This window comes from Temnothorax curvispinosus, unplaced genomic scaffold (assembly GCF_003070985.1).
Source record: "Temnothorax curvispinosus isolate PA1 unplaced genomic scaffold, ASM307098v1 QBEX01009010.1, whole genome shotgun sequence".
Taxonomy (NCBI): Eukaryota; Metazoa; Arthropoda; class Insecta; order Hymenoptera; family Formicidae; genus Temnothorax; species Temnothorax curvispinosus.
The window spans coordinates 434,498-452,076 of record NW_020218790.1 but is presented as its reverse complement, the minus strand read 5'-3'; the positions used below and the strand labels follow the sequence as shown (position 1 = coordinate 452,076).

Genomic DNA, 17,579 nt, shown 5'->3' with positions numbered 1-17,579 from the left:
GCAATATTCAATTAGATTTGCATGGAATGTTCAATTAAATTATCACCGTGATAGCGAGTGCCGTTTCCCCTTTGCAGCTCGATTAAGACTTTAAAATAATTATTTAGATGTTCCGCACGCGGACCGTTGTTGTTTTTGCAGAGAATATGTACATTATATAATATACATATAATTCAAGCAGATCATGAAAAAGGAGCAGAAATAGATCACAAAAAGCAAACGGATTGTAAAATATTTTGCATATTACACTATATAGCACGTAAATTTATACAATATCAAAATAGTTACAATAACAGGAGACAACCATCGATTATTCCCCTTGAGTAATGCTATCCCTATAATAATATATTGTTAAAAATATTATAGACAGTTTAGATATAATATATAAGTAGAGCTATTAATAAATATGAATAAATTATTTTGTGCGCAAGCTAGATAAATAAATTGATCCATTTTGTACCCTTATACGTAAATTTCTAAACTTTAATGCACACCTGTACTTTTTTAAAACAACGGTCGCGTGGGTTAACACATTATTATGTAACATTCGCCCACGTTCGGCACACGGACACCCGATATTCCTAATTCGTCAGCATTTGATTTATGCGACCTCGATACTACGCGGCCTTGCCCAGCGAATTTATGAGACAAAGAAGCGCGCGTGTTCAAATTATCGTATACGCAATCGCATTTTGCAAATCTCCTGTCGTTCGCCCGGCACGCGTTGTTGCGAAAATGCGAACAAATACGATCGCACTTAATAATATCAATTTTCCGTGGAAATTCGCACGATCTGCAACGCGGCGCGCGCTGCCAGCAAATGTTATCAAGCGAATCAATCGCGCGCGAGAATTTACGTTATATTTTCTATTATATCTTCCACGTCGACCTGCACATTCAAACGGCATTCGCGGTATTTACGCTGAAACCACCGTAATTTTTTAACGGAACTGCACGAGAATTTAGAATTTAGCGTAGCGTTTTCAGCAATTACCGAACGCATCTATCGTGGAGAAGAGGAATCGCAATCGAGAAATTCGAAATGACGATATATTATATTATTACTGTTGTCATACGTCCCCACGTCGATTGTCGCGAGCACAGACGCGGATTATATTCTCACTTAACCCATGACTCTCATCTAGCCAATTTCGACGATTTATCCTGAAGTCTCTTAGCGCGACTCGTCGACTCGAGGACCGGCCACCGTCGTATCTTCCCGGCGACTAATCGCGAGAGGTGAGGTCGCCGGAATATGGGTCCCGCGGACGCACTCCGGCGCTCGGTGAAAGGAGAGAAACTCCGTAAATAATACAGTGGGGATGGATAACGCCGATGGCTCCTTTTTTTCTCTCTCGTCTCTCCGTCTCGTCGCGATTCTCGTACGCGCGGTGCGTGTGCGTGCGTATGCGATTTCGATGAAACGCACGCCCGTAAAAGCGGCACGGCGAAACGCCGATGGTAGATGACAAGGCTCTCTCCCTGATCATCGTGTACAGCTGTCCTCCTCCCGCAGGGATGAACGATCCGCACAGTCATTTGAGCTCAGCGAAGCTCATAGACTTACATATAGATAAGCAATACATTGCGGACACTCACGTACATTTACACACACATATATATACTTTTGCGAGCGATAAACATTTGGGGAAAAAGTGGAGGCAAGATATTAATTTGTGAGAATAATGAGAAGAATAAGTACAGAACCTACATACGTGTTTGATGTAGATGCAGGATAGTAGAAATTATAAAGCTAATTTTTTTACGTATATTATTTAAAATAAAAGAACTGTAGCTATATCAGTCAATGACACGAGATTTCTACTACGCGGTCGATGTCCCGCATTCTCGTCGCCCATTTATCACGAACGCGATTTTGAATTTATTTTTAAACGGCCGACTCTTTTTTTCCTCCGACTTCGTCCGCGACACGAGAGAATTTCTCGTTTAGAAAATAATGTAAATCAGATTTCAGAAAGCAGATTTGACTTACGTCACACTTACGGAGGTGGATTGTATACATATTACGCATATATAGTAAAACTCGAAAGTGGACAGTCCAATGTTTAGCAATAGTTGTTGAGCAATATTTTCATCTATGTATGTCATTTCCTTATTACTTTAACTTTTTCTATTATGAAGATTTGTATTACGTTCTGCGCGTTATTCAATGAATTTATATAGCTTTACGAAACCTCCTATGAAGACATCTTATAAGAAAACGTGAAATATTAATTTTAACGCAATGTATCGCAGTGTGTTGCCAAATTCGTTACTCGATGTATAATATAATGTCTAAAAATGAACTTTTCCATACGGAACATCCTTAGTCATTTGGAAAACAGAATTTAACAGTATCAAAATCACAAGACGATCAATCTCGACGGATAAAAATTTGTTAAAAACCTTGATAGACAAATAAGCACAAATTTTAATTAAACTTTAACAATTACTAATCATAATCTATTTATATCTCGGGGTAATTTCATGATGTTTCCGTGATAGAAGAGTCAAACAAAATCCCACAAAACGTCAGATGTACGAAAACAAATGGGAAGAAAGCTCGAGGAAGGCGGACGCGATAATACGCGATTTCGCTTGTGGTCCACGTACTCGGAGGTACTGGCAAGGGGATACCGTCCGATGCTGGGAAGGCCGCGAGGAAGGAGCTCGATAACGGTATCCACCGCGAATGATCCCCACCCGGGGATCGAGATGCCGTAGACGTAGTCGAACGGACCGAGAGAAGACGAACGGGAAATAAGATACGTCCACATTTTTCGCGGCCCCTCGTAACGCGCACCTGTCGCCGACACGACGCGACGTCGCGCGCTTGCCGCGCGGGAAACAAGCGTTTATAATTCTGAGGTTTACACACCTATATCGATTTACCGCCGCCGGTTTCATTTAATCTTTCTCATTCCCGACGCAATCGCGTAGCTGTACGCGGATTTGGTGTGCACGATAATTAGCTAAATTGTCGTTAGGAAATCATTTCTGCGGAAATTTCTGTGGAAATATTACGAGGTATGAGACATGCTAATAACGACGATAAAACATGTACGAAATTTATGAAATCGCATTACAAACGTACTTACGAGGCTACAAATGATATTACGAGGATATAAATGATATATCATTATATTAATATTCGCTATGACAACTTAAAATTAGCTTTCTACCGCTAGATAACTACCGTTCCCGAGATATCGCGAAAAAATCGGGTCATAAAATTGTAATACCATGTACGTTGGGCAAAAGTCGAAGGAACATAATATCGAGAATACTGTAATGTACGACTTCGGATTTTTCCGGAGCCACGACTGGCATAACATTACAAGCGGAACCAGATTCCGCGCAGCGGTATAGTTTTCCCTCGCTGCATTCTGCTGAACGTATAACTACTTTTACCACATATACGGCAGGAATGTCTAATTGTGCACGGGTTTCTGATTGAGACCCACTTTCCTCTTCCGGTAACAAGGGCACGCGATTTTTTTTTTTTTGCGGAAAAAGTAGGGGCGTGTTAACACAGCGCGCTACTAAATCTCTTAAATCAGCATCCGCCTCGCTTGTCACAATTTGACGAAATTTCTTGAGACAATAGAATAGATTGTTAGGTCTTTTTTCGGTGATGCGCTCGGGAATAAATTTATGAATTTAGGACCCTAGATCACGGTTCGAGGTTCAATAAAGATCCCGCATCTGGCGATTAGCATCGTCAGCGTTTCTTCTTCGTTATTCCTGGTGACTAGACATCCTGGTTTCCGAGGACATGCCATCCTTCTTGAAATCCCCCTGACATGTCCCCGGATGTCACGGAGTTCCAGTTTTGCATTTTAAACACACGATTAAGGTCCAGTTTCACAAGTGTCGGTTAACTTTTAACCTTAGATTAACTCACTCTTCGTCTCTTTCTAAGGGGGACGTTAGAAGGAAACGAAGAGCGAGTTAATCTAAGGTTAAAAGTTAACCGACACTTGTGAAACCGGACCTAAAAGACACGTTCGCATTCCTCTATTTAATACTGCGTCACATCAAAATTTCAAATCTTCGATAACGTTAATATCGTTAATTAATAGGTGAGAAAATAATTTTTACGACGAAATATAAATTTCCATCTTCGTTCCCTCGTTCAAAATCGCGGGAGAACGAAGCTTCCTTCCTGCAGTCGCGCGCAGAGGAGTATAATCGAGTTTATTGCCGAGGAACAGCCGCGGTCTACGGTGACAGCGAGAGGCAGGACGCGCGGAGAGATGCCCGCTCGTTCGGCTCGCTAATCCGCGAGCAAGGGCGTCGCCCTTCGTGCCCGTCTTTACGTGGCGTAACCGAGAAGCCGATACCGAGCGGAGCACGCAGCAGGAAACGCAACCAAGTACGTCCAACGCGCGCGCCGCGTCGTCGCTCCGCGTCGAGGCGTTTCACGCGCATTTTTAGTCGGTCGATGACTCCGAAGTTGTATTAAACACCGGCTACGCCGTAATTGAAATTACGTAGTATATACTGGAGTTGGAAACGCCCGGCTGGTTTGCGCGCGCGGTTTCCTTCGTTATGCCTAGGAGTGTGTGTCGAGATCACGGTGAGGAGAATACGCGATGCGTCCGATCGTATACACAATAACGTCATTGGCGAATCCGTCCGAATTGCAGGCTTCGTCGACTAGAGCCGTTCCGTAGCGCGTGATTCATTTATTACTTCTTTACACCTACCGATCGCGTGATTCATTTATTACTACTTTACAACTTCTTTACACCTATAATAATCACGAACTCGTAAGCGAGACGCGAGTAATTATAGATTCACTGACAGTCGCAATTTGTAATCAAGTCAGTGATCTGAGTGACGGCTTCGACCGCGCTTATCGATTAATTCCCTATTGCCTGATCCAACGATCCCCGCACCGATCGTATCTTCAAATTGCAAAATAATAGATATGGGAATCGATTGCGATCGAGTCGATTGCAATTGGATTCCGAATGGCTTAAGAATTCACGGGCGCGCGAATGGAACGGCAAGGGTAAGAAAAACAAAAAACAAAAAATAAAGATGTATAGATCGTTGCGGGGAGGAAGGGAGGGCACGGATCGTTCCGGTTTATACCTCGGTCTAATTAGAAACGGCATGTCTCAGGCAGCTTCAAGGCTGTCGCGTCCTTCGCGATCATTGCACGCTCGACATATTACCACACGAGGAGGATCGCCCCACGCTCGGCCAAGGGAGAAAGGCGATGTATGGCGAAAGAGTGTGCACGCGCGTGTGTGTGTGTGTGTGTGTGTGTGTGCGTATGCGCCGTATATATATTACACGGCGCATCCGGGGAATTGTACTGAGGATGCACCGAGCGCACATTTAACCCGTCAGTGGAAAAGGTTGGGTATGCTAGATCCAGCTTGTTCCGCAACTCGCCCTAATTCGAACCATTGTTGTTCGCATAATTTAATGTATGTACACACGTTCAAGAGTAGAGGACTCGATGCGAATCGGTAACGATTTGAACCAAATTGAAGAGAGAAGCTCCTTTCGAATGGTTTTGAAGCTGTATAGTTTAAAAAAAAAAAAAGGGAAAAAGCGATCGAATTTTACGAGTTTGAGTAAGTCTATAAAGTTGGAGACTTGAACGTTTTGTAGAAATGAAGAATTGAAAAAAATAAATTCTTTACTAAGCTTTTAATTTCGACGACCGGGGGCACCATTTCACACAAATCGGCTTCTTCTATATTAATTTAAGTATCTCTTATGTGACATGATGATTATTAAACTCCAAATATCACGACGATTATAAGATAAGTCATAAAGACATTTAAAAAACGTTCCAAATTTGACTTATCTTTCGGACGTCGTTCGGTTTACTTGGGAAACGTTTAATTTAATCCTATCGATAACTTCCAAATTCCGCAAATGTTTGGGTTAACGGTGAACAATCGCGAGGGTTCAGGTGAGTTCAAATTACCTGAAGCTTTATGTCCGGAAGTATCAGCATCGTTCGCGCGTCCGTTCGCCAGGGCGAACCGCGGGTATCCGAGTTCACTTTTCGATCCGTGTCCTCGCCTTCCCGATCTTCGCGTATTCGCGTCGAATGTCCTCCTCTCGGGACGAGAGTGATACGCGGGCCCGTCTCTTCGGTCGTCTTCCTCGGAATTCTCTGGAAGCTCCGCCGCGGAGTTCCCGTGGAATGCTCGCGGTCGCGTCGTTCGCACGGTCGACCGGAAGTGCGAGGTGGCTCTCCTCTCAGCGTACCGATATTCGGCGAACACCCGGTCCACGCGATATTTCGAACGATTCGCTAGCGATCGCTCGCGCGGAGAACGAAAATCACGCACTGTATCTGATGGAAGACGCGATGGAAGACGCGAGAGTTGTCGCGTCTACCAAGAGGAAGAAAGCGGCGGTGAGTTTCTTCGCGTATAGCGCCCGGAGAACTATTGGAGAACCTCACGTCGCGTCGCGCGGAGAAACGGAGAACGGAGAACACTTCGGCGAGCCGGAAGGACGAGGTCGGGGAAATCTCGAGGTCGTCGAACGGATGACGTTCGATCGGCAGGCGAGTTTTCGGAGCACGAGGCTGGAAGCTGGAATAACCCGACGACGCGATCGACGCGATGGCGTACGCGACTTCCCGATCGGCATAGACGACGATCCATCAACGGCACCTAGAGCTCGGCTGGAATCGGCCGCGATCGGTGTAGCTCGGCGAAAGGGAAAAAGAAAGGGTGAGCAGAAAGAAGAGTAGGGATGGGCCCGGTCGCGAGGATGGGCCTGCTATGCGGCCCACCGTGCTACGAGAGGAAGGGAGGATAGGAGGAGGGAAACATATCGCGTGTTTCTCCGCGAAACCGTGATAAATTTCTCGACGGGAATCTCGAACATCCTTCGACAATCTGATAATTAGTATCGTAACGCGATAATTTGATCATTTGACGATTTTATAATAGCGAAAGTAATAATGAAGTTCGGTTCATCTCGAGGGTGATCTTTAAAGATTAAATTCTCAACAGCCTCGAATCGATGTTTTTGTGACACTGGAGAACAGTAGGGGGAGATGACACGTTGTGGGAAAATATGATAGGAATGATGACGCGTGGCGCTACTTTTTGATTGCCAATTTATCGCGTCGTTAATCAGAGAATCATATGATATAAAACAGACACAGTTACTCGCAGTATTAACGTTGTCGTGATTGCAAATGTCATGCGAACGTGAACTATTCCTGAAATTGCATTAAGGTCTTCGAGGACTTCGGGGCAGGTATAATCGTGTCCAAAAGTATTTAAACTCATAAATTATATTTCTGTCATAACAAGAACAAATAATAAATATTTACTATTTGTATTTGTTACACGTTCGCGTGTAAAATGTCCAACGATTGTTTTCAATGATAAATGGATTTATTACAATGCAAAGACATATATTGCTTTTCTCTCTTTCTCTGTATTTTTATGTTGTTCAAATAACTTTCAGAATATAGCTTTGAATTTCTACTTCTGCTTTTAGGGATGCACATTGTCGATCGCGATCTCACATGTCACATACTTGTTCGACCGCTGCGATGATTGAGTTGAATGCGACAGATGGTCGCAAGGCCTTTTCTTCTTTGAGGTAGCACCTTAGAAGTATTTGCACTTCGACATTCCAAGCTGACTGGACTAGATTGTCGACGTTTTTTATACACTTGGAAATGCAGCAAAATCGGTTCGTTAAAATAAACAAACTGCGACATGTAAAATTATACGGATAACTTATATTGATGTCTAATCATACATAGCTTGAATTTAACATTTATATCTTTTTTTTACGTCTCACCTTCTTATTACCAATTAAATCGCAATCTGTTAAAGTTCTTCTATTTTGATGATAATGTCAATCAACTCATTCTTCGTGTGCATAAATCCATTATGTCTAACGACGACAATCGAGCTCTCGTTTCATTTCCGGGGTTGGGTTTCCGATTACAGCGCACCTTCACGACCTACGTGAAAATTACGTGAGGTCTGCTTCACGGATTACGGATTGGAACAAAACGAATGCAAAATTCAGAATGCGGAATCTCCTCTGCAAATCGAAAGTCGCAAGATGGAAAGCCGACGTCGTCGCCGCCGCCGAGAGAACGGCGCTGAGAGAAAGGCGCTCGAGATGATTAGTTCACGGACGCAGATGGGCATGGAACCGCCGGGGGATTTTTCCGCCACCTGTTAATGGAAACGCGATCTTTTCGAACATTCCGGACCGGACCGGAAAAATTTCCGTGTTGAGGAAAAAGTCGCGTATAGGTACACTTGCCGCTTCAGAGAACACGTGCGCGGTCGAGCGTTATTTACGTAATCGATTGCGAAAGAACCGAATCGTTTTTTTTTTACCTGTCATACCTGGCAAAACGCGTATTCGGGCGTAAAAATGGGACGCACCCCCCTGAGTGACTCGCGTGATGCAGAAATAACACGGCCCTCGGCGTCGAGATTGAATATTGCGATTTACGTGCACGTTGCGTGATTACTTTTTCGTATTAGCGGCGTTATGGCAGTTTAGCGCGATGCATATGCAAACAAGCGCATCCGTTCGATTTCGTTCTACGTGAGGCGTATCTATAGGCGCTGATTTACCGCGAATGGTCACGTCTTCCCCGACCGCTGAAGAAAATGCTGGTTGAAGAGCTCTGCGAAGTCAATTCTAGTATACTTTCGAATTCTCGAAGTGTACAGAACTCCGAAGACACACACACGATATTAATCAATTCTTGCTTCGTTAATGTATTTTTCGAATTACCTATAAAACGCGAAAATTATATTAATAATTAATATATTATTGTATCGGTACTCGCGCATCCACGCGCATTTTGTTACACAATTCAATGTTAAGCAAGCGAGCCTTCCTCTGAGAAGATGCAAACAAACCTAATCAAAGATAACAAACAAATTTATTATAAAGATGCTATTGCTCTTTTTCGTTATATAAACTGCCAACTATACTATTAAATTCGTGTGTCAAATTATACTCAATTTGAATCATTTTTAACCATTCCTATAGGTCGCCACTGCTCCTATACTTAATATGTCATTAATTTAACTAAAACTGGAGTTGAAATAATACTGTTTTGTGTTAAAATAATAAATTTCGACGCACATTACCATGTATAATTACCATGAAAAATAACAAAATGTTTTTTAACTCATAATATTATTTTAAATTTCATCCTTTAACATTTAACAATTATAGAGATCGTAATTTTAATCTCAAAATGATGCTCGAAAGGTCCAACGATTTTCAATTCTGACTGCATGCCGGATGAAGATTATTTTTTGTTGACGACAGAATGTCGTGTTGTTTTTTCGAGGTCCTTAAAGTGTGCGATAAAATCAGGGACCGTGGCAAGGTTAACGAGCGGCCACGACGCGAATTGTGTTTCACGTTTAGAGGCAAGGAAGGCACGCCGCGTGTCGCCGGCGCGTGCGATTACGCACAGTGCAACGTGACTCATGCAGGACCCATCGTTCGTATGGCGCCCGCCGAGGAAGAGGAAAACGCAAGGAAGCAACGTCTCCGTGTCGTTCGGGAGCACCGGAAGGGCCGACAGCTGCGACGTCGGCGCGGCGTGACTCACGCGAGCACACCGCCGGCATACATTATTAAGGCACTCGAGTGTCGTCTCGTTTTCCATTGTGTGCGCGCCGTGCTATCTGGCAGTGTGGACGAAACCGATGATGCGAAGTTGGGGATCAATGACGGGCTCGATAGTTAGTCGAGGAGAATTATTGACTCGCGCATACACGCCGATAAAAAACCCACAGAATCAAAATTTCTCGAAACATAATAATCATTACCGTCTGTTAATTAGATAAACGTGATTAATTAATTGTAATATAATAATCTTGTTTTATAAGGTATTTTACTGGGGCAAATCGTGAAAGACAAGAAAATAGATTTCGCGCAAAGTTTGTAACACCTGATATAGTATTACGAATCTCATATCGTGTGAATTTCAGTTTTACTGAAATCCTATCCTCCTTTTAGCACTACGATTTAAAAAAAAATGTGTTTAAATGATGTGCTTTTAGAACAAAATAAAGAAAAATGTAAAATAAAGTAGAAGTATCAGCGAGTCAAAATAATTTAAGTATAACGTAATTCGATTTCGCTTTCTTTTCCACGCTCAGACTTCGAAGGAAGAAACGGGAAAGAATAAAATTTCAAGAAAAGAAACGCGGTTGAGGAAACAACAAACTTAAGATTAGCGATCTTGCCCTGGGGAAAAGAGTCACTTGTTCAAGGGAAGCACGTGCCAGCTCATCGGTTAGTAATTGCCATCACGGACATGTCCCTTGATGACTCGGTGCCGGACGACATACGGCAGGCGCCAGATAACAAAGAACGTGCCCGGTCAGGTCTTTTTCTCTACGTGATATCGACATGCGCAAGATTACAAGTAATTCTTTCCATTTTTCCAATCTTTCTTTTAATCTTGTGCATGTGCTCGCTTTAATAAACTTTTAATCTTAAGACTTCCCCTGTCCCCCTCTCTCTCTCTCTTAATCGTTCTCATTATAAAGAATGGAATCCTTTTAAAGTTTAGAATTAAGTATCGAAGAGTTGCTCGATAAAGTTTAACAAAGGAATAGTTGTAGTTCTGAGATAGATGCATGAGAATGAAAGAAAAGAAGTCTTTTTCACTACACAACGCTACGGAGATATCGAAAATTTTTATTTTAATATCGCAATCTCTTTTCGCGCTATAAATTACAAGCAATATATTGACTGGATTATTATCTCTCTGATGAGATAAGATCCGGGAAGCATGAGTGAATCATTCGATTGTACATTTCTAATTACACAGATTTTTTTCTGATAGGAAAGGGTTGTTTTCTTACGTTTGTTTCTATATCCGTGGCATGACGAAGCAACTCGTGCCGCAGATTCGCCGACGTATATGGCATTTCGCGAATTCTATAGGTCGCGGATGATTTCACGCGAAATGTACGCAAAATCTATTCGCGTGTACCGCAATGCGATTCTCCGTCGTTACGTCTTGTTTATGTCCCTTCCATATGGAAAGACCGGTATGTTAACGCAACGATGCCTAATAAAATTTTTCTACATTACCGTCTGTAATATGAACAAACGATAAAATTTGTGGGTAACGAATAATCTCATGCGAAGTGTTCAAGATAATCCGCGGACAAGAGATGCGATAAAATTTTTTATTATGTAAAACTCGGGAATGCAAACGTAATTCTGATTAACATGCTTGTATAATCAAAGTGTAATAGGCAGAAAAGCTAAGAGCAGCAGCGCGGTAATTCAGATATAGTAATTAACATATTTATCCGATTGCAAGTATAATGAATAAAAAACGTGATGAAATTGATTCGACGACGAAAAACTATGGTATTATTCGCGATGCTGAAAAAGACAATTCTTATTTAAATATTTATCTTAAGTAACCCCTACTGTATTTATTTAAATAACACCTATTGTAATTAATATTAACATAATAATATTAGACTTATATCTCTAAGGCTATATCTGGATTCATAATTGTAAGCCGTCATGTTTTAACCGTTTCATTAATTGCGCATACTTTTTGGTAAAACAATCGCAATTATTTAATAAAAGACCAGTCCTTACGCACACCTGCATCGATAGATTGCAGAAAAGCAACGATTTACTAACTAAATAAAAATTGCGAGGATTACGCCGCGTGGTGCGGATCGAGGTCCGCGGAGGAGCGGAAAGGAAGAGAAAGAGTGAAAGAGAGACAGATTGAAAAAAAAGAGGAGGAAGAGGGAAACAGGTGCGTTACGCATCTCGCGACTTCCGGTACGGTAGACGAAGGTGCGGCGCGTAACGCGCGGCGGAGAACGGACCGAGCGTATCCGCTCGAGCGGCGCGTATTCCGGTCGCGGTCGGAGCGACCTAACCGCGCGATCGTTGCCCGAGTTTACTCCCGTTTTCTCGACACGGACGAGCGACGACGTCGACACGGCGCGGCGCGGGCGAGATCGCGCGCAGGGCGTGTGTATGCAACACGCTCTCGGCACGACGCCGCGCGGCGACCCAGGAACGCGACCCACGACGTAAAGCGACGGCGACGTAGAGCGAGGCACGCGGCTGCCGGTTGGCCGCGCCGACCTTGCGCGCGTTACTCCACTTTCGAAGGAGGCTAACCGCGGAGGCGAGCGTTGCACCGCGACGCGGTATACGCGCCTCGCCTCGCCTCGCCTCGTCTTGCCGCTTGACGCGCGCGCGTTTAGGCCGTACGTGAGCGCGCGAGCAGCACGTTCTAGCTAGCCCTCTCATGCGTGACACGAGCCGCGTCTCCGCGGACACTTCTGTTTTCACAGTGGAATGCAGGTGCATCGCGATGACTTATGTTACAGCGCGAGCGCGCGAGGAGTCGTTTGTCTTGGTGAGACTGACGTCTTTGTGATTTAAAGCTCGCCACGCGTCACTTAGCTTTTTCCACTTTTCGAATAATCTTTATCAGTCCAAAACATATGGTGATAAAATCTGTCGCTACGACGAGCAAGCTTGGCTCTCTCTCATTTGCGAAACCTCGCTGTGTTTACAGGTGTTACAGGTGGTTCTTGTTTGTTTAGCGGATTAAAATAGATTTCGAGGAATATGAAGCTACTAATGTATGGAAATGTTGTTTTAATCGTTTTCAAATGTTAACCCTGAAGCAATTTTGCTCCATGTACTCTCCCTTATAAAGTTCGAACCGAAAACACGTGGCTTATTTGTACATCTGTAAAGGGCCTTCTGTGACCCTTCTATCCCTTCTGAGTGAGGAGGCTCAGAAAATATTCATCAGAAAAAGTATTCAAAATGCTACGAAAAGTTGCGCATTTAAAGATTAAGATAAACGACTTTTAAATTTATACTTCTCAATCATCGAACGCGTAAAAATGTTAATTGCGAGAACGATGTGACTTGCTGCGTACTCCTTAAAAAAATGTATGCTCTCTCTCTCTCGTGGCGACACAGATAATATTGCGTGGATGCGTGATAGCGCACTCACCGATCTTGATAAAAACAAGCACCTGATGTTAAAAGTATTGATAAACATAAGTAGCTCGATAAATGCATGACGATGACGTGTCCCAGCATTTTACCATGAATGTCGCGTTATATATGCAACCGTTCTCCTCATCGCGCAGTTTCACAATTTATTCTTTGCGACACAGAGTATGACGTAAATTGACTTGTTCTCGTGAGGAAAAAGATGATAATTCATAATGATTCACGTGTACATCTCCATAACAAACGGAACTTTACTATTTCTAAATTACTTGCCAATTTGCTTAAGTAAAAATAACTTATTCCGCAATTCATGTTTCGCGGTTAATTCATAATTCCTTGTCTGATTAGAATTATAATGAGACAGAAACCCATGTCTCTCCTACGTGCGTCGCAAGATAGCCGACAATTTCCTGATGAAACAATATTTAACGCCTTGGATTTTATTTAAACAGCACTGTCGTACTTTTATAAAAATTAATGCAAAATTTTTAGCTTATAAGTCAGTCTTTAAGGTAGTTCGATGATGAACAACTTTTGCCAAAAGTAATAGGTTTTATTTTTTATATCGAAAAAAGGAACTTTCCTGAATCGATTAAGCCCAGAAAAAAAATAATTCACCGTCCCGTTCTCAAGATATTTAATTTTAAAATTAGGTGATTTTAATGATTTTAACATTGGTCTAATAGGAAAAGAAGTTATTTTCCTATGAATAACACGAGTTTGCGAAAAATCTTTTGCCAAAAATGTCTGAACAATATATATCGATGGAAAGAGGACACTGCAATGTGAGGAAGCCTATAGTTGAAGGTGAACACGATCCACCGTACAGTTTTTTTTTAATTAATAATTAAAGTTGAAAACTAGTCAAGCGACGCGTTAACACACTTTATTTAATCTATTTCAGGCAAAATATTATTCTACAACGTAAAAATTATTTACTAATGGTCTTTTTACGTCGTTACAAAGCTTTGCGATGCGTTATTCTATTTTTTTATAATCATAAAAATAAAAAAAATTATAAACATTGTTTTGACTTCGGCCCTTCATCATCGAACTACCTTAAGGCAATGCCGTATTTATTTTTTCAAAAAAAAAATGCAATTTTTACGCGCGTTTGTAAAAATATATTTAATCGAGAAGTAGCAATTCAAACAACGATTTCAGTTCTTTTACATTCGAGTTTAAAACGTTCGAGCTAGACGAGAGACTGTGTATCGCGCTTGGCGCTTTAATCGAAAAGTAATCGCCATCCACGCGAGTGTGATTATATCGTTAATACATTCAGAAGCCGAGCGGAAAGGCACGCATTCTTAAGAACGCGAGGTAACAATAGGCACGTGCTCTTTTACGATGTACCTCGTTAAAGCAATTATACCAATTGGATGAAGCCTACGGAGGTAAGAGCCGCGTCGCGCGCGCTCGCGCGAAAGGTAAGAATTCTCCTATCGTTCGAGAATATAAAAAAATTTCGTAAAAGTCGCTCGTTTATCGGTTTAAAAAAATTAGCGCGCATAACACACTTAAACGAACGCGGCACGCATATGTTAAATATATAAGTAAGGTATAAATAAAAAATACTTGAATTGACGTGATATACATATATATCCGTATCTATACAGACGAAATCTTCACAAACGAACGTTCGTCGGCAATAGTTCTGATAAACAAACGCGACCGCAATTAGAGTTCCGTAACTTTACGCGATAGATATGAAGCAATTAGACAAAATGCGACGTTAACGAGCACGCATGACTAATGTAACGCTGGTATCCTCCAGCTCCATGCGTTGCTACTTTGAATGCGTGGCACAGGTGTCGTTATCTTTTATTTCCACGATGATAATGGCTATAGTGCGTCGTATAGTACCTTTGTGGAATCTTCCTAGAAAACGCCGTCGGGGATTCAACGCGCGACTGCACTCGATATCCCGCGACGCGTATGGCTCGGATGATGGCTCGTGTGTAAAGTATACATAATAATATCCGACGGGTTTATAACAGAAACAAAAAAAAAATGAACTGAATATCGCTCATTCCCTCGCGCTTGCGGTGGAGCAGGTAAGAACCATTTCTCAACGCGAGAATATATCTCGTGACTGAGAGATATAGGGTATCACCGGAACACGCAATACGAGCGTGACCGTTATTTTTTAAACGAGTTTAGGTCCTGGCGTTTAACAATTTAAATAAGGTTGTATTTTATTTAAAATCTTTGTTTAAAAAAATTTTATTAAAATAAAGAATTGATATTAATGGGCAACGATGAGATTTTGGAATAAATTCCTTTCCGGAAAGATATATATATATATATATATTTTTTTTTTGGAATACACATAATTCTCCATAAATATTGTAATTTCTCTTTTTGTCAGTCTGTCTCTCTTTTTCTACATAATTTGAAATGTTAACAAATGTATTTTGTTACAAAAATTTAAAGAAATTTATCAATAGACAACAGCGAGATTTTGGAATTAATTCCCTTCCAGAATGAGCATTATAATTTTTTTATTGTCAGTCTGTTTCTCAACCTCCGCATGGTTTAGAATGCGTTATTAAGATAAAAAATTGATTAATAGACAGCGGCGAGACTCGAAAGTAAATTTCCAGAAAGAGATATATTCTGGACTATAATTCTCTCTCGATGAAAGGCATGGTAATTCCTTTTATTGCCAGTCTGTCTTTCTCTCTCTTTCCTTCTCTCTCAAATTTACTCCGCTTCGTTTGAAATGCATTACTAAAATAAAAAATTGATTAATAGACAGCGGCGAGACTCTAAGATAAATTTCCGGAAAGAGATATATTCTGGGCTATAATTCTCGATGAAAAACACAATGATTCTTTCATTAATTTACTCTCCACTTGGAATGTGTTGTTGTCGCCGGTTACGCATAACGTAACTTCCCATTCGGCAGTCCGTCGCGACAAAATTTTAACATATGCATGCGACACACGTGTGCTTTAATATGTCATACGTTTCCTTTACCCAGTGTGATATCACACCTGCGTATAAAGAATACTCATTCTCATTATGCACGAGCCGCGGGACGTCGCAAATCAATTTTTTCCCAACTCTTTGTAAACTCGCATTAATTTCACTCCGTCCTCGTGGCTATTCGACATTCATTTTACATTCCCATTAATACACCTTTCTCACGTTCAGCTTCAACGTTTTGCTCTCTCTCTCTCCGTCTCGTCTTTCAGCACGAATCGCGTTTTGCTTTTCATCAAGGGATCGGATGCATATCGCTAAACGTGATACGTTATACGAGTGCAACGCAAGTAAAACTCAGTTCGGTAAGAGGCGACAGCAGCAGCATTTTAGCGGTAAACGCGACCCTGAATGCATCGGCCAGATAGAAGCGAAAGTGAAAGTAGGTATCACGAGCTTTTGACGGAGCGAGACCGTTCGGTGACCGATCGCGGTGGAAACGTATCGAGATCGACGCGCGTCGCCGAACGTCGACGATCGCGTCCCGGAATCCCGAAAGAATCTCACGACGGACCGGCGGGCGTCGTAACTCGCGCCATAAAAAAGGCGAAATTCGACGATCATCCTCGACGTCCAGGACGTCCTTCGAGCGTTCTCGCGCGCGCGCGCGCGCGCGCGCGATAAGTACGCTAATTCGAAGCCGCGGGACCGTGAAATTCGATAGGAACAGGAACCGACAGCGATATCGACTTACCCGAACGAATCGCGGCCGATCGAAGCCGCCATCGTCGACGACGTCCCCTGCCACGATCGGTACGTTCATTGTAGTCGTCGTAGCATCACATATCGCCGCTGGGTCGATCAAACGCCGATCACCGTCTCACCGCGCCGGGAGCACTGGATTCACGTCGCGCGACTGGAGCACTGGAGCATCGTTAGTACGTAAACAGTGTAAACACTCGTGTTCGGGCGACGACGCCGAAACGTAGTGGAAAGCTTGCCGATCCGATCTACAAACACGATCGCGGAGGGTGTCCCGGGTTCCCCTTTTTCGAATGGCGAAACCGTCGTTAACCGTCAGCGTGACCGCGCGTGACTCCTCCGCTTCTGACGGCGTTGCTCTCCGGACGGGGGTCCGCGCGCGACTCTCGATTTCGTCGGTCGACGCGCTAAACCGGGAGCCACCGAGACCGACCGACCGCTATTACGGGGAGATCGATCGACGCGATCGCGTAGACAACTGGGACCGCGCACGCCGCACGGCCGCCGCTGATCCGACTCGCTCTCGACGGTCTCGACTCCGCGGAGCACGGTGAGCGATCGAACGATTGATTGCCGTATGCCGATCGTTCCGGGGGAGTCGGAGTTACGCGTACGCGACGAGGGTACACACGCGACGGTCACGTACCACGCGAACGCTCGTGTCGGACTGTCGCTCGGATTGTTCCTCGGAACGCTGCAAGTCTCTGCAACGCGCGCGAAGGTACTACACCCGCGCGCGCGCGAGTATACAAACCACACGCGCACACACATTTGTAATATACGTACAGTACAGCCTGGCGAGCACGCGGGGGCCCGTTGTAGCTCCCTGGGCCCTGGGGCACGGTACACCTTGGTAACTTTGATGGGGGATCGGCTAT

At 43.2% G+C, this 17,579-nt stretch overlaps 1 protein-coding gene across 2 annotated transcripts in view; it reads right to left on the bottom strand.

Moving 5' to 3' along the window:
- Window positions 1–17,388, bottom strand: part of LOC112458584 (rhophilin-2) — a 28,666-nt gene extending 11,278 nt beyond the window's left edge. The window contains exon 1 of one of the 2 annotated variants that reach the window (XM_025022293.1): window positions 16,694–17,388. In XM_025022293.1, coding sequence (XP_024878061.1) covers window positions 16,694–16,762 — 69 coding nt within the window. In that variant the 5' untranslated portion in view covers window positions 16,763–17,388. Of the gene's footprint in view, window positions 1–5,950; window positions 6,131–16,693 lie in introns of those variants that run through there. The other variant, XM_025022294.1, reaches the window with a different exon arrangement.
- Window positions 17,389–17,579: the final 191 nt, after the last annotated feature.